At 57.8% G+C, this 17,198-nt stretch overlaps 1 protein-coding gene across 2 annotated transcripts; it reads left to right on the top strand.

Annotated features, from left to right (window-relative positions):
• The first annotated feature begins 906 nt into the window (after nt 1-906).
• LOC141041774 (uncharacterized) lies at nt 907-8,948 on the top strand. Of its 2 annotated transcripts, XM_073508984.1 has the most exons (7): nt 908-2,022; nt 2,820-2,907; nt 4,102-6,403; nt 6,481-7,222; nt 7,399-7,483; nt 7,628-7,903; nt 7,998-8,948. In XM_073508984.1, exons 3-4 carry the CDS (start codon nt 6,093-6,095, stop codon nt 6,617-6,619), a joined length of 450 nt encoding a protein of 149 aa, XP_073365085.1. In that variant the 5' UTR covers nt 908-2,022; nt 2,820-2,907; nt 4,102-6,092; the 3' UTR covers nt 6,620-7,222; nt 7,399-7,483; nt 7,628-7,903; nt 7,998-8,948. The 2 variants fall into 2 exon arrangements, 1 of the variants encoding a protein (XP_073365085.1); XR_012203289.1 differs by having other exon boundaries at nt 907-2,017; nt 4,102-7,222.
• Nucleotides 8,949-17,198: the final 8,250 nt, after the last annotated feature.

Below are 17,198 nucleotides of genomic sequence, written 5' to 3'. Positions count from 1 at the left end.
CGGCTTCCGGGAGTCGGTCTTCTTGTGGCCGGCTTCTGGGAGTCGGTCTTCTTATGGCCGGCCTCTGGGAGTCGGTCTACTTATGGCCGGCTTCTGGGAGTCGGCCATCTTATGGTTATCTTCGGGAAGGTTTTTGAGGTCGGGTCGCCTTCCGGTAGTCGGCCTATGAGATAGCCGACCAGGGGAAGGCGGCCCTGTGTTTTGGATGCTTGAAGGCCCAATCGGCCTGATAATTTTTCAAAGAGCCAGGGGGAGTCGGTTAGGCTACCCGTGGCCATTTACTCCGACAGTAGTCCCCGAAGCTGGTTGGCCTTCGAGGCTGAGAAGAGGACGAGAAGCTCGGTCAGCTTCCTATCTTGAAGAGCCAGCAGCTAGAAGCCGGCTTCGGTTGGGTACGCCGTCTTGGCGAGATTTTGAAGCCTGAAGGCGGGAGTAGGTTGGTGCGCACGCCGGTGTAACGCCCCGTGACCGACGCTCCAGACGGCTTCGATGTTTTTCGTGTTCGCCGTGTGTTTTAGTTGTTGGTTGCATTTCATCATGGCATCATCCGCATTGCATCGGCACTCGTTGCCGTCATTGTTTTTAAAACTTGCATCCCCTCGTAGTTGCCGTGTCCCCCCTTGCTTTCGTTGACCGTTCCGAGACCAACCTTGTTATTCGTTTGCCCTCACCCTCGCCGGAGTCTCTCTGTACAGTGCATAGACCCCCTTGTGTGCGCGTCCGAAGCTGTACCGAACCCGAACCGCTCAGTCATGACCATTGGGTCCGGATCATCCCCAAACATCTATAAAACATATCCGTTTTATTATTCATGCTACCTAACCTATTTATTTACGACCGCCCGATTATAATCGAACGGACCGGAGTAGCCCTACCCAGTCCCTACCTATATAATCAGACCGAACCCTAATTTCTAGGGAGCTGTCCCATCCATTCTCCTCTCCGCCGCCACTAGCTCCACCTGGTCTCCCCCTTCCTCGGGATCCCCGATCCAATCCATCCACCCCACTCGCCCTGATCCAAATCCACCTCCCCGCGCCTCCACTCGATCCCTGGCCATCTCCTGCCCGAGCGATTCCTCCTCCTTGCCTCGCCCGAACCCAAAGAGAGGAGCTCCTCTTCGACCTTCAATCGCCGTTAGCCGGAGCACCGGACCCAGCAGATGAGTCGCCGCCAGCCTCCTTTTCCTCTCCCCTGTTTTCCTCTCCTACCTCCTCTAAACTCTCTCCCTCGTTTGTTTTCTCCTCTGCCAGGAAACGTACGGGGCTCGCCCCTGCTGCCATGGTCGCCGGTGCAAGGTTCTGCACCTCCCGTGCTCGCACGACCGCGCCCGTTGACCGCCTCCAGCCGTCCCCGCCGCCAAGTGCCGCCGACGACCTCCATCTTCCCGTCGCTGCGCCAAGTCCCTCGCCCCGCCTCTCCTTCCCTACTCCAAATCGAACGCCCAGCCGCCGCCCTGGAGCTTCTCCGCCGCCGGCACCCTCCTGCAAGGCCCTCGTCCCGCTCGTCTCCGACACCAGCGCCGTGCGCCCCGGCAACCTCGACGTCGAGCTCCAGTAGGAACTGCTTCGTGCGCCCCTGTGCCCGCGAGCGTCTGAGGTTGCGCCCTCCTCCTTGTCCAGCCCCTCCCCGTCGCCTGCATCTCCTCCGGCAGCGCCGCCGTGCCCGCACGCCTATGGCGAAGCTCCGGTGAGCCAAGCCGCGCCCGTGCCCCTGTTTCTTCCTTCCCCTTCACCTTCTATCTCTCACACGTCTCCCTCTCTCTCTGATGCGTCCACGGGAGGAGCTTCACCCTCGCCGGAGTCCTTCTCCTCGCCGCTGCCTCCGCCAAAGCCCTCATCGCCGGCCTCCCCTGCCTCGACCTGCTGTCGCGCCCCTTCTTCCTCTGCTTCGAGGACGAGCGCGCCGCCCTGCGTTGACCCGCGCCTCCCCATCTCGCTCGGTCCAGCTGCGCGCCTAGCCTGCCCAGGAACCGGCCTCCTCCAGCCTCTGCATCGACCGGGTCAAGGCCCACTGGGTGAGGTTACACCCCAGCGCCCCGCCTCTGGTTTTTTCCTTCTGTTGGGCCAGTCAGTTTCAGTCTAGTGTAGTTTTTTTCCTGTCTGCGATTTTTGCTATTTATCCCAGGTTTTACAGTTTTACAGAAAAGTCCCTAGTCTTCATGCATATCATAACTCATTAACCGTGCATCGGATTAAAAACTTCATATATGTAAAATGCTTAGAATTTCATCTAGTTTCATAATATTCTGCTTACATCCTTGTTTAAAATGTTTAAGATGTTGTTTGTTTAAATTTGCTCGAATGCCATGCTAAAATGATTTATTTCATACTAAATAACTGTAGCTCCATTTTAAATAAACTTTATATGTAAATTGTCTGGAAAAATGCCTAGTTTAGCATGGTACATTTTATTTTGCTGTTTAACAACATTAAAATTGTGTTTAGGGCAGAACAGTAGCCAATTCCAAAATATGCATATGAGGATTTTTCCGGAATTGTTATTTGTTGTTCCGGCCTCATTTAAACTTGCCTAAATAGATAGTTTATTTATGTTTCACCCCTTGCCTTGTTGAATAACATTTAATATTGTTGGGTACATAAACAAAAGCGAACTAAATAACTTGAATGTGGTGTTTCGTCAATATGCAACTCGTTGCATATTGAGCTCTACTTAATTTGTAGTATTGTTTGTGCACTTTGCCATACCATGCATATTTGAACCGGACATGCATCATACTTGTTTGCGCATCATGCCATGTGTATGTGGTGGTTGTTTACTATGTTGTTTGTTTCTTTCCGGGTTGCTTTTCTCGTTAGCTTCGGTTTCGTTCCGGAGTTGTGAGGATTCGCTCGACTACATCCGTTTGTCTTCTTCATGGACTCGTTCTTCCTAGCGGGATTTCAGGCAAGATGACCGTCACCTTGGATCTCATTACTATCATTGCTATGCTAGTTGCTTCGTTCTATCGCTATGCCGCGCTACCTATCACTTGCTTTTCAAGCCTCCCAAATTGCCATGTCAGCCTCTAACCTTTTCACCCTTCCTAGCAAACCGTTGCTTGGCTATGTTACTGCTTTGCTCAGCCCCTCTTATAGCGTTGCTAGTTGTAGGTGAAGATGAAGATTACTCCATGTTGGATTATGTTTATGTTGGGATATCACAATATCTCTTATCTAATTAATGCATCTATATACTTGGTAAAGGGTGGAAGGCTCGGCCTTATGCCTGGTGTTTTGTTCCACTCTTGCCGCCCTAGTTTCCGTCATACCGGTGTTATGTTCCTTGATTTTGCGTCCCTTACGCGGTCGGGTGGTTTATGGGACCCCCTTGACAGTTCGCTTTGAATAAAACTCTTCCAGCAAGGCCCAACCTTGGTTTTACATTTGCCTCACCTAGCCTTTTTCCCTTGGGAGTTGCGCATCCTGAGGGCCGTCTTTATTTTACCCCCCCGGGCCAGTGCTTGTCTAAGTGTTGGTCCAAACTAGAGCACCGTGCGGGACCATCCCTTGGCAACTTAGGTTACGTCGGTACCTGTACGCTTCGCTTATCCGGTGTGTCCTGAGAACGAGATACGTGCGACTCCTATCGGGATTGTCGACATATCGGGCGGCTTTGCTGGTTTTGTTTTACCATCGTCGAAATGTCTTGTAACCGGGATTCCGAGACTGATCGGGTCTTCCCGGGAGAAGGAATATCCTTCATTGACCGTGAGAGCTTATAATGGGCTAAGTTGGGACACCCCTGCAGGGTATTATCTTTCGAAAGCCGTGCCCGCGGTTATGTGGCAGATGGGAATTTGTTAATATCCGGTTGTAGAGAACTTGACACTTGACTTATATTAAAACGCATCAACCGCGTGTGTAGCCGTGATGGTCTCTTCTCGGCGGAGTCCGAGAAGTGAACACGGTTTCTCGGTTATGTTTGACGTAAGTAGGAGTTCAGGATCACTCTTGATCATTGCTAGTTTCACGACCATTCCGTTGCTTCTCTTCTCGCTCTTATTTGCGTATGTTAGCCACCATATATGCTTAGTCGCTGCTGCAACCTCACCACCTTACCTTTTCCTTCCTATAAGCTTAAATAGTCTTGATCTTGCAGGTGTGAGATTGCTGAGTCCTCGTGACTCACAGATACTTCCAAAACAGTTGCAGGTGCCGACGATACCAGTGTAGGTGACGCAACCGAGCTCAAGTGGGAGTTCGACGAGGAACTTGGTCGTTACTATGTTTCGTTTCCTGTTGATCAGTAGTGGAGCCCAATTGGGACGATCGGGGATCTAGCATTTGGGGTTATCTTCTTTTCGTTTGGATTTGACCGTAGTCGGTCTATGAGTGTACTCTGATTGATGTATGATTTATTTAAGTTTTGTGTGAAGTGGCGATTGTAAGCCAACTCTCTTTATCCCATTCTTGTTCATTACATGGGATTGTGTGAAGATGACCCTTCTTGCGACAAAACCTACAATGCGGTTATGCCTCTAAGTCGTGCTTCGACACGTGGGAGATATAGCCGCATCGTGGGTGTTACAGCCGGGTTGCGGGTCGGCCGCTCGCCGCCCGCGTACCACGTGGCACCCTCCGGCTGAAAAAAGCCTGCCAAACCATGCGCACGAGGGGACGTCGCCGCAGGCCGGGGGCCCATCACTCCCATGCCTAGGCCCAGGCGCGGATTCTCTGTGGCCCAAAGCGGGCCGCACGCCTTCCGGCGGCAGTTTCTGCACGTCGTTAGGGCGCAATAATCGCGGAACATGGGGGAGTGGGCGCAGTTAATCCCACGTTCCCCCACGCCTCGCCTCCTCGGCTTCGCCGCACGAGGCTATAACTAGGGGGAGGAGGGGGAACGGCAAGCGCTCGCACGCTCACCCTCGCTCCGCCATTTTCTTCCTTTCCTTCTCCGCCGCAGCAGCCCTTCGCCGCCGCGCCGTCCCTCTAATCTTCGCACTACCCCGCAGCTTCGCCGCCGCGGGGCCGTGACTTCGCCTTTGCCACGCCCTTTCTTGTCAGCTTCTTGTCGTCATGCAGCACGGCGGAGACTGAGACGGCTCCAACGTCCACGCGGACCACATCGACTTCTTCCGCAAGACGCGGCGGGTGCCCGGCGAGGACCAGGTGCGGGTCCGTCTTGCGCCGAAGAAGGAGATCTCGCCGGCGCCGGAGGAAGGCGAGCGGGTAATGTTCCGCTCACACTTACAACGCGGCCTCGACCTGCCCGCGAGTGCCTTCTTCCGCTCCTTCCTCGAATTCTATCAGCTCCAGCCACACCACCTCACTCCAAACACGGTGGTGCTGCTGTCCACCTTCGTCACTCTGTGCGAGGGCTTCCTCGGCGTCCTTCCCACCCTCGAGCTCTGGGGGAAATTCTTCCAATCCAAGCTTGGCACCCGCATGCAGGGCGTGCTGGCTCAGAGCGGCGCCTTCATCGCGGTGCGGAGGCCGGCAGCCGACAACCCCTTCCCTGCCATCACGCTAATCCAGTCGGTGAAGCTCTGGCAGAAATCGTACTTCTACGTGAAGAACGTCGCCCCGCAAGGCGACTACGTCAATTTGTCGGCTTACGTAGCCGGCCCGCCGGCTGGGAGGCAGCCCCAGTGGTCCTATCGGGCCTGGACGCTGTCGCCGGCTGGAGCCGCCGCCGTCGCCCGACTCCGGGTAATGATCCAGTCGGAGGGCCTGACTGGGTCCGACCTGCTGGCCGCCTTCATGGTGCGCCGGGTGCTCCCACTTCAAGGCCGCCCTCATTTGATCAGTCAAATGAGCGGCCAACTCGATCCGAGTCGGATGTGCACCAAGGAGATGCCTCATGACGAGGTGGCTCATATGGTGAACTATCTCTCGAACTGCAAGCTCTCCGCAGAGTGGCAGTTTGGCAAGGAGCCATACTCCCTGCCAATTCCCCCCTATGGTATGCTTTATTTATCTTCTCTTCTTTAGTTTTGTCACCAAGTTTTTCTTGGCCGACTCTAACCAGTCGGCACGTCTTGGCAGAGCCCTCTCCTTCGACCTGTGGCCGGGACAGCGGGGGCGGATCGCCAATTTCTCCCCGACCGGGCGGAGCATGACTTGGAGGACCCCGACTTGGGGGCGGCCGCCATGGACGATAACACCGAGGCAGGAGGCGGCGAAGCAGGCGGCTCCGGGCTTGGAGCCAGCTTCGACTACTGGCCGGAGGACGACGAGGCGGAAATCGCCCCGCGCCGCCAGCTGGCGTCCGACCATGGCGCGGGTTCATCCGCCGCGCCGACTGCTCGAGGCGGCGTGCAGAAGCGCCGGGCCGCGTCGGGCTTGTTCGGTAGTCGGCCGAAGAAGCCCAAGAGCAGGGCGGCGGCGACCAGGCGGGACGAGGCGGCCGCGAAGGCGGCCCGCTTCCGCAAGGTGGTGAAGCAGCCGCAAACGGTTTCGGCGTAAGTGTCGATTCTCTTGCATATTCCTTCTTCTTTTCTTGTCGATTTCTGAATCCTTGTCTTGTCTTATCAAACAGGTTTCCGCTCTCTCTTGAGCGGATCGCTGCCGCCTCCGTGGTTGGATCGGCGGGAGGATCCGCAAACACGCGCCGCGTGGACCCCCGTGCCGAGCTTCAAGCGGCAATGGAGCGGAACGCGCGGGAGGCGCGGGAATAGCGGGAGGCGAAGGAGCTGAGGGCGGCCGCTGCCAAGGCGGCGCAGGAGATGGCGGAGGAGTCGGCGAAGGCAAGCCGACGCGGCGGCCAAGGCTCAGGCGGAGGCTGCAGCCGCAGCGGCAGCGGCGGGGGCTTTGCTTGTCACCCCCTGCGTGTCGCGGCGCCCGAGATCCCGGAGCCCCCGCCGGAGGAAGCCGGTGGTGACCTGCCAGGGATGGAGAGGGAGGAGGACGACGTCGTCGTCCGGGAGAGGGAGGCGGCACCGCCATCGCCGACTGGGGCGGACTGAGGCAGCCGACTTGACGCGCCGCCCGTGCGGCTGGCTGGAGGTGAGCCGACTGCGAAGACGGACCTGGTGGTCCGATCGTCATCACGCCAGCGCGCGGGGAAGGCGACTTCGGCGCCGGACCCGTAGAAGGCCGCGGGATCTAGCTCGTCGACCCAGGATCTGGAGACAGCCAGCGCCAGCTCGGGGTGAACGCCGGGTGGCGGGACGGCCGTGGTGAACGTGGCAGCGCAAGAAGTCCGGCACCGGCTTCAGTCCCAGGCCGTCGTGCTGAGGTAGTACAATGACGAGTTCCTCGCGACACGGGCGGCCATTCGGGTGAGTCTTCCCGCTTTTCTGTTTCTTGATCTTCATTTCTTCCGTGGGGCGCGTCAGCGCACCCACTGGGTGTAGTCCCCGAGTTCCGAGTCGGCTGCTGAGCAGGCGGCTTGGAACTTCTTAGTAGACTTTGATTGCTTATCTTGCTCTTGTTCGCTTCTCTGTCCGACTTGCAGTACTACCACAACCTCCGTGCGGCTGCCTTCAACTCCCAGGCTGGGGACCTGACCCAGAAGACTGCTGATCTAACTGAGAGCCGGAGTAAGTGCTTCATCTTTTATCTCACGTGGGGGCGCGTCAGCGCACCCACTGGGTGTAGTCCCCGAGATTCGGGCCGACTGCTGAGCAGTCGGGTCGGATCTTTCCTGACGACTTCTTTCTTATTGCTTTTTTTCTTCTTCGCAGTATCTGCAGAGGCCGATGCCAGCCTGAGGGAGCAGCTGGGTGGGACCCAGACCGTCCTTCGCGCCAAGGAAGCCGAGTTTGACGCCTTGGTTCAGGAGCGTGACCGCCTAGTCAAGAGGCTGGCCGACCAGGAGGAGAGCCACAAGGCGGCCCTGAAGGCGGTGCAGGACAGCGAGGCCGCCCTCCAAGCCGAGTACGAGACCGAGGCGGCGAGATGGGCTGAGGCAAGGCAGCCGCTGATCAGCGGCTACGGCCAGATCGAAGACTTGGTCGATGGTAGGCCGCCTTCTTCTTCGTTTCTTGCTTGCCGCTTGCCATTTAGTGCATTCTTTGACTTTGTGTTTTTTCTCTTTCTTTCTTTCTTGTGCAGAGTACTTCCCTGGTTACTCTACCGCCACCAACCAGGTCGTCGAGGCCCACCGTGAGGCACGAAGGCAAGCCAGCGTGGAGATCGTGCCGAATGCTCGTCGGTCGCTTGAGGAGCAGCTTCTGGCAATCCAAGCCCGCCTCCAGCCGGCTCACCGCATGCTCCGCCGTCTTCAGCGCGTTGGGGCGCAAGTGCTGGTCGCCCTCTAGCCCGGCGAGGCGATTCCCCGTACCCCCAGTCGGACTGCCGATTGGCTGGAGGTAGCGGTTGGCCGCTTCGAGGCCTGGAAGGCTTCTGCAGCTCGGTCAGGCGCCAGCTGTGTGCTGGAGTTCGTCAAAGCCTGGTATCCCGAGTTGAGCTTGGACCAGCTGGCCACCTGGCGGCAGGAGGCTGACGAGGAGCTGGAGGCGGTGCGGCCGGCTATCATCCAACGCGCCTCGGCAATCGCCGACTACACCAACACTAGCGCCTTTGCTCCTGAGGTGGATGATAACGGCATTGCTCAGCCGGAGGAGTGGTTCGGGCTGAACCCGGCGGATGGTGAGGACTCGGCGGAGGAGATCGACTCCAGCGATGAGGGCGAAGAGGAGGAGGGAGAGGATGGTGAAGACACCGTGCCAAACGGTGGAGCAACCGGCCAGCCTCAACTTGATCGTGCCTCCAGCAACGAGGCGCGTGTGAGCGCACCGCCTGCAGCCGGCGATGATCAAGCCGAGACTCGCCAGCCGGCCACTCCTCCAGCCGGCACTCCCGTCTCCACCGACCAGCCCGGCTCGCCTGTTGCGCCCTTAGTCTGATCCGCCGCCTTTGCTTTCCTGTTTATTACTCTTCGAACAATATTGTGTTAAGTTTGCGCAATTCCACCCACTGGGGGTGTATTCAAATTATGTTGACTGCCGGCCTGTTGAAGGCCTTTCGTGTAAATATAATCATGCATGTGCTTGGCTTCCCATTGTTCTTGCTTTTCATCCTTTGGCTGTTTCCTTTGCCGCCCTCCCTTGGTCGCCGCCTTCCCAGCCGGACAGCTGCTCTGCAGTCTGTGGCTGGAGAAGTGCTTGGCCGGTTGGGAGGGCAAGTACTCTAGCTTTCTTGGATTGTAGCGAAGTGAATGGGAAGCCGACCAGCCAGCTATTCTGACAGATGGTAGGTGTGGCGGGAGGCCGGCTTGTGTTATATAGGTTCGTTAGTCCTTAGCCGTTTTTCGTGTGGGCATCCTTTCCTGCCTTTGGCTCTTGCCAGTCGGACAGTCGGTTCTTCGAGTTGCGACTTTCAATAAGAGAGGGCTCGGGTGCCGGCACACTACTTGTCTGACTTCAGGTAGAACTTTAATATAACTCTAGGCGACCAGTCTCCGGGCCGACTAGTCGAACCCGGTGCCAGATAGAAAATCAAATGTAATAGTACATTCATAGGTATGACACTCGTCATTCATAGATAAAAGAGGGTAGTCCCCGAGTGCGCCTCGGGGGGCCCGTTGTCTTGTACTTAATACAAAAGATAACATGATACATACTGCTTTTAACTGTAAAATCTTCTCAGGAGATTGGCGTTCCATGGTCATTCCGACTCCTTGCCGGAATCATCCCTCTTGCGTGCCTTTGGCTTCTGTGCGTCGATCAGGTAGTAGGAGTCGTTGCCTAGGGCCTTGCTGATGACGAATGAGCCTTCCCAAGGGGCCGAGAGCTTGTGCTGGCCGGCTGTTCGCTGGATCAGCCGGTGCACAAGATCGCCTTCTTGGAAGGATCTTGGCTTGACCTTCCGGTTGTGGTAACGGCGCAAACCCTGCTGGTAGATGGCGGACCGGCTGAGTGCTAACAGCCGGCCCTCTTCCAGCAGGTCGACACCGTCTTCTCGCGCTTCCTTGGCCTCCGCCTCCGTGTACATGGTGACCCGAGGCGAGTCAAACTCGATGTCAGTTGGGATGACAGCCTCGGCACCATATACAAGGAAGAAAGGAGTGAAGCCGGTTGACTTGTTCGGGGTAGTACGCAGACTCCAGAGGACAGCCGGCAGCTCATCGAGCCAGGAGCTGGCCGAACGCTCTAGTGGTACGCTTGATGCCAGAGAGGATGAGGCCGTTTGCTCGCTCGACCTGGCCGTTTGACTGCGGGTGGGCAACGGACGCTAAGTCCAGTCGGATGCCCTGTGTCACGCCGAAACGTGCCAGTGCTCCCTTGGCAAAATTCGTGCCGTTGTCGGTGATGATGTTGTGTGGTATACCATACCGAGTGGTGATATCTGCGATGAATGTCACGGCAGTCGGCCCGTTCAGCTTCTTGATTGGCTTCGCTTCAATCCACTTGGTGAATTTGTCCACGGCGACAAGCAGATGTGTCATGCCGCCGCGGGCCGTCTTGAATGGGCCCACCATGTACAGCCCCCAGAAGGCAAAGGTCCAGGTGAGGGGGATGGTCTTGAGTGCAGAAGCCGGCAGGTGTTGCTTGGAGCTGAAAACTTGGCACCCTTTGCAGCATTTGACTAATTCCTTGGCGTCTTCCAAAGCAGTCGGCCAGAAGAAACCATGGCGGAAAGCTTTGGCGACAAGTGACCTTGAGGCCGCGTGGTGGCCGCATTCGCCTTGGTGGATATCCTTGAGGATTGCTATGCCCTTCTCTGGCTCGACGCAGTGCTGGAAGACTCCAGTGACACTACGCTTAACAAGTTCTCCGTTTATTATTGCGTATGCTCCGGCTCGGCGTTGAACTAGTCTTGTCGAGATCTCATCAGTCGGTAGCTCTCTGTTTACTAGGAAGTTGAGGATGGGCTGGGCCCATGATGGAGTTGTGACTTCTTCTATTGTCAGTACGGCTACTGTGACCCGGGTGGGTGGCTTGGGTGGTGAAGAGTTGGAGTCGGCCACCGCCTGTTGTGTCGTTGCAGTCCCCGGGCCGACTGCTGCAGTCCCCGGGCCGACTGCTGCAGTCCCCGGGCCGGGTTCTGAAGTCCCCGAGCCGGTGCGACTATGGCAGTACCCGGGCCGTCTGTCGAAGTCCCCGAGCCGCCTGCTGGGTTCCCCAAGTTGGATCCGACTGCATCAGGGGCAGGCGGTACGAAGATGGAGTCTGATTCTGGAGACAGCTTGACAAACGGTTTGAGGAGATGTTGGAGAGAGACGCCGGTTGGTATAGCTTGTCGGGTGGAGCCGATCCATGCCAGGGCATCTGCTTGCTCGTTGTCGGCCTGTGGCACGTGGAGGAACTCGCATCCTTCAAAGTATCCGTTGATTTGCTGGACGAGGAATCGATAACTCGCCATGTTCGCGTCCTTGGCGTCCCAGTCACCGGATGACTGCTGGACCACCAAATCCGAGTCGCCGTAGCACAGGATCCGGCGTATGCCGAGTTCTTTGGCTAGCCGGAGCCCGTGTATGAGCGCCTCGTACTCGGCCACATTGTTGGAGGCGGCAAAATGAATTTGCAATGTGTATCTAAGCTTGTCGCCCTTGGGAGAGGTGAGGACAATGCCGGCTCCCAAGCCGGTGCGCATCTTGGATCCATCGAAGTGCATCCGCCAATGAGTGGAGTCGGGAGCCAGCGGTAGGTACTGGGTCTCGGCCCAGTCGATAAGGAAGTCAGCCAATGCTTGGGACTTGATGGCGGTGCGGGGCTGGTAGAAGATCGTGTAAGGAGCCAGCACAATGGCCCACTTAGCCACCCGGCCGGATGCATCCCGGCTGCCTATGATCTCGGCAAGCGGGGCAGTGCATACGACCGTGATGGGATGCTCTTGAAAGTAGGGCTTCAGCTTCTTGGCGGCAAAGTACACTCCATAGCACATCTTCTGGTAATGCGGGTAGTTTTGCTTCGAGCTGGACATTACTTCGCTCAAATAATATACCGGCCTCTGGACTAAGTGAGCTCGGCCTTCTTCTGAGTGTTGGACCACGATAACTGTACTGACCACTCAGCTAGTCGCAGCAATGTAAAGGAGCATGGGCTCTTTCTCAGTTGGCACTGCTAGGACAGGCGGTGTGGTCAGCATCTTCTTCAACTCGTGGAAAGCTTGGTCTGCTTGGTCGTTCCACTCAAAGTGGGTGCACTTCTTCATGAGTCGGTACAGGGGGAGAGCCTTCTCCCCTAGCCGGCTGATAAAGCGGTTTAGGGAGGCCAGGCACCCGGTAAACTTCTGAACGTCTCGCAGCTTGGTAGGAATCTCCATTCTCTCTATGGCCTTGATCTTCACTGGGTTGCACTCGATGCCGCGTTCGGAGACCAAAAAGCCTAGAAGCTGGCCGGCTGGTACTCCGAACACGAATTTCTCAGGGTTGAGCTTGATCTGAAATCGGCGCAAGTTGGCAAATGTTTCTCTGAGGTCTTCACCACAATATCGTCTACATAGACGTGGGCATTTCTGCCGAGTTGCTTGAGGAGGCATTTCTGCATGCAACGCTGAAAAGTGGCACCGGCATTTCTCAAGCCGAATGTCATAGTCAGGTAGCAGAAAGCTCCGAATGGTGTGATGAAGGCGGTCTTCAGGCGGTCGGCAGGATCCAGCTTGATCTGGTGGTAGCCTTAGTAAGCATCCAAGAAACTCAACAGCTCGCATCCGGCTGTGGAGTCTATCACTTGATCGATGAGTGGTAAGGCAAACGGATCTTTGGGGCAGGCTTTGTTGAGGCTGGTGTAATCTATACACATACGCCATTTGTTGTTTTTCTTCAACACCAGGACCTGGTTGGCAAACCATTCTGGAAAAAACACCTCCATAATGAAGCCGGCTGCCAGGAGCCGGACTATCTCTTCTCCTATGATCCTTCTCTTCTCCTCCGACAGTCGGCGGAGAGGTTGCTTGACTGGTTTTGCGTCCACTCGGACGTGTAGCTTGTTCTCGGCGAAATCCTTCGGAACACCCGGCATGTCCTTTGGGGACCATGCAAAGATGTCCCGATTCTCACGGAGAAAGTCGACGAGCACGCCTTCCTATTTGCTGTCCAGGTTTGCACCAATGACAGCAAACCTCTCCGGGTTCTCCGGGTCCAGAGGCATCTTCTTTGTTTCCTTGGCCGGCTGGAAGGAGCCCTGAGCATCATATTCCTTGGGGTTGGGGGACAGGGCCAGCTGCTTGCCGGCCATGGCCACGACTTGGTCCAGCATCTTCTTCTCTTCAGCAATCACGAGGGACTCGGCCAGCCGGCTGCTGGCTGCAGCACACTCGGTGGATTTCTTGTAATCTCCGGCTATGGTGATGATCCCCTTTGAACTCGGCATCTTCATCTTGAGGTAGGCATAGTGGGGCACAGCCATGAACTTGGCCAGGGCAGGTCGGCCAAGCAATGCGTGGTAAGGGCTCTCTAGATCCACTACTTCAGACCAGATCGCTTCTCGGCGAAAGTGATCCTTGTCTCCGAAGAGAACATCCATCTTGATCTTGCCGATTGGGGAACAGGACAGGCCGGGTACGATGCCATGGAACACAGTCCGGCTTGGCATGAGTTGCTTCGTCTTGATGTTCAACTTCTCCATGGTGTCGCGGTACAGTATGTTGATGCTGCTTCCACCATCAATCAGCATACGGGAGAAACGGGCAGCTCGCCTTTCTGTCGCGAGGGTGGCGTCCAACACCAATGCATAAGAGCCGGGAGACGGCATCACCTCTGGGTGATCGGTCCGGCTCCAGCTGATAGGCATCTCAGACCAATGCATGAACTCGGGGTTGCTGGAGGCGACCGCGTTGACTTCTTGGTGCTGTCGGCGCCGACTGCGCTTGTCTTCAATTTGGCTTGTGAAGACGACGTAGGCGGCGTGCTCATCTGGGAACTCATCTTGAATGGCTCCGATTGCTGGTCGAATAGCCGGCTGCTGAGGGGCTGGAGGCGGCGGGCCAGGAGGTGGAGGCGGCAGCAGCCCCTCGCCCTTGGAGATCCGCGTGAGCCAATGGCACTTCCGGGTCGTGTGGTTGGAGGGCTTCGCGCCGCTATGGAACTTGCAGGGGGCATCAAGAGTTTGCTCGTAGGAGAAAGCCGGCTGCCAAGCCGGCCTGCCGCTCTTCTTCTTGGGCGCGGGCCGCCCTTCGGGCTGTTCGTCTTCGACGGTGGCTACTTGCCGACTGGTGGAAGGCGGCATAGGGGCCTTGCGCTTGTGGTCGTTCTGGTAGGGGCGTCGGTTGGAGTCACCAGCCGGCGTCTTGGGAGCCGGAGTGAGCACCTTTTCAGAGGCGTCCACTCGAAGCTCGGTCTTCATCGAAGAGTCGGCCGTGGCGTACTTGTTTGCTATGATCAGCAACTCGTCGAGGGTAGTCGGCTCGTCGCAGAGGAGTCGGTGCTTGAGGAGGGTGCCCTCTCGGCACCCGGCGGTGAAGTACTCTATGGCTTGAACCTCGTGCAGCCCCTCGCAGGAGTTGTGGAGCTCGGCCCAACGGGTGAGGTAGTCGCGAGTCGATTCGCTGGGCCCTTGGACGCACAAGGAGAGCTGGCGGGGCTTGGGAGGCCGCTTGTATGTGCTGGTGAAGTTGCGGACGAAGACTTCTATGAAGTCTAGCCAACTGTTAACGCTATAGGGCTTGAGGCTGTTCAGCCAGGTGCGTGCCGTGCCTTGAAGCATGAGAGGGACGTACTTCACGGCAACGCGCCTGTTGTCGTTTGCTATGCTGACTGCGGTGGAGTAGTCGATCAACCAATCTTCTGGCTTCACGGAGCCGTTGTATTTTGGCGTGTCTCTTGGGAGTGAGAACCCTTTGGGGAAGGGCTCGTCGCGGATGCGGGGGCCAAAGCAAGGTGGGCCGACATCATCTTCTTCTTCTAGCGCCAGGGATCGCGCTAGGTGGTCGATCCGGTGGCGGGCATCATTCTCGCCGACTCCTTCGCGGTGGCTTAGTCGGCCGCCGAGAGTCGGATGCGTGACAGGCGGCGGGGTGGGATATCTCTCCCCACGAGGCGGGGGGGGGAGGGGGAGGCGGATTGCCTTGTCGTTCCACTGCTCGGGGGAGGCCATCTGCGTCGCGCTCAATGGTGACCCGAGTCCGACTGCGCCTAGCAGCTGGCTCCTTGTCTTTTCTTGCGCGGGCGCCGCTTGCAGTCGGCGTCCGGGATGTCGCGCCGTGCTCTCGGCGTGGGGGAGGACTTTCAGCGCGTGCGCCGGCTTCATGCCGTTCTGCGGTCGCGTCGATCAGCTGCTGGATGCGTCTAGTCATGTAGGGGAGCTCATCAGCCCCCAATCCGTTCAGCTCGTCTACGGCCGCCTGAGAGGCACGCAGGTTCTCGAGTGGCGTGGCGTAGACTGGGCGGTCTGCTCCCAGCATGCTGGTGATGGCCGCGCCGCGGTTCTTGACGAGGCCGGCTCGGCTCGGCCCGCCAGGAGGCGGCGTACCAATACCAAAGGCGGCGCGGTCGACTTCGCGCTGATGAGCCTCAGTGAGGCGTCTCATGGATGCTATCTTCTAGCCCTCCACGATGAGGGCGAGGCGGCGTGCCTCCAGAGTCTCGGCGTCGGCGTCGGCCGGGATGGGGACGGACAAGTCGTGCAGCGCCGCTTGTAGGGCGTCGTGGGCGTTCTCGCCCGAGACGGCGCCGTGGCTAATGACCAGCACCTCAGTGACAGCGCTGCTGCCACTGTCGGCTCGAGAGAGAGAGGGTCGTCGATGATCACCACGTTGGTGGGGAAGGCGTCAAGCGATGCCGTGTCGGAGTCGACAAGCATCGGGTCGGTGGAGCCGACCGACTCCAAGTCCACAGCAAGCTCGCTGGAGACGTGAAGCTGGTCGAGGAGGCTGACGAGGCGGATCTCGGGGCAGTCTGTGCCCGCGTCGGACGCAGGCTCGTCGGAGATGCGAGCCTCGCCAAGAAGATCGGCGAGGCAGCTCGCCGCGCAGGCGTCGTCGACGCCTTGCAGCGCGTCAGGGCAAGCGCCATCGGGCGTAGCGGGCTGGCTACGCTCGCGGGGAGGAAAAGGGTTCCCGTCCAGAACAGGTCTCCGGACGACGGTGCACCTGGCCCCACGGTGGGCGCCAAATGTCGGGTGGTAGGTGCGACATATGCCAACGGGTGGCTTATCATTGTGGGAGCCAGTAAGACATCGCCGGTGCCTGGAAACGGGATAAGGCGAAGACATGCACGCCGGCGAATCTTACCCAGGTTCGGGGCTCTCCGTGGAGATAACACCCCTAGTCCTGCTCTGCGGGGTCTCCGCATGATCACTATATCAACACAAGTAGCTACAAGTGCTCCTTGAGCTGTTTGGCTAGAGGAGGAAGAAAGGCAAGGCTAGCTCTCCTCTTCCCTCTACGTGGTGTCTAAAGCTATCTCAGAGATCAACCCTTTGCATGGGTGCCCTGGGGGGTTTATATAGGCCTACCCCCCAGGGATACAATGGTAGTCCGACTGGGTGCGGGGCCCAGCCGTCAGTGTCTGTGCTCGCCGGCTTCTCCGCCAGCCGTTGGGGCCCGCCGACTGGTGGGTCCTGCCGGCTGCCGGCCTCTTGGTCGACAGGCCGGCCCCATCGCTTGGGGGTCTTGTCGGCGGCTGGTTACTGTTGCCTCGCCCTTGATGACGAGGGCTTTGTCGAGGTAAGCATGGCTACAGTGCCGCCACCTGGCGGGCTCTCACTGTAGCCTCACCTCGTCTTGTCTCCTTAATGATGCACATACTTCAAGGGAGGGAGGTAGCCGGCTATGCCCTAGGCCGACTAGGGGAGGTCGGGCCGCCTTCGAGCATCTCTCTGGCTGAAGGGGCCCGCCGCCCGCGGGCCGTACTGGCGCCTGTCGTGGGTGACGTCACGGTCAACATGGCAACAGTGCCGCGCCGGACGGGGGATGGCTGACCCGTACGGCGCAGTGTGGCCATGCATGCTCCGGGATTCGGAGGTGGCAGGCTATACTGTGGTCACGCCCCGTCTCATCACCGTTATGTGGGTGCAGCCCTGGTGGGTGCAGTCTTGGTCGGCTTCCGGGAGTCGGTCTTCTTATGGCCGGCTTCTGGGAGTCGGTCTTCTTATGGCCGGCCTCTGGGAGTCGGTCTACTTATGGCCGGCTTCTGGGAGTCGTCCATCTTATGGTTATCTTCGGGAAGGTTTTTGAGGTCGGGTCGCCTTCCTGTAGTCGGCCTGTGAGATAGCCGACCAGGGGAAGGTGGCCCTGCGTTTTGGATGCTTGAAGGCCCAATCGGCCTGATAATTTTTCAAAGAGCCAGGGGGAGTCGGTTAGGCTACCCGTGGCCATTTACTCTGACATCTAGCATGAATAATAAACATTTATCATGATATAAGAAAATAT

Source organism: Aegilops tauschii, chromosome 2, assembly GCF_002575655.3.
Source record: "Aegilops tauschii subsp. strangulata cultivar AL8/78 chromosome 2, Aet v6.0, whole genome shotgun sequence".
NCBI lineage: Eukaryota > Viridiplantae > Streptophyta > Magnoliopsida > Poales > Poaceae > Aegilops > Aegilops tauschii.
Note: the sequence above shows the minus strand (reverse complement) of the source record. Positions and strands in the feature narration are given on the sequence as shown.

What these genes read in the sequence shown, in the direction of transcription:
- LOC141041774 (XM_073508984.1), top strand. Translation starts at nt 6,093, where the DNA reads ATGGACGATAACACCGAGGCAGGAGGCGGCGAAGCAGGCGGCTCCGGG. An exon ending in CAGCCGCAAACGGTTTCGGC is followed by an intron (nt 6,404 to 6,480) that starts GTAAGTGTCGAT and finishes CTTATCAAACAG; the next exon opens with GTTTCCGCTCTCTCTTGAGC.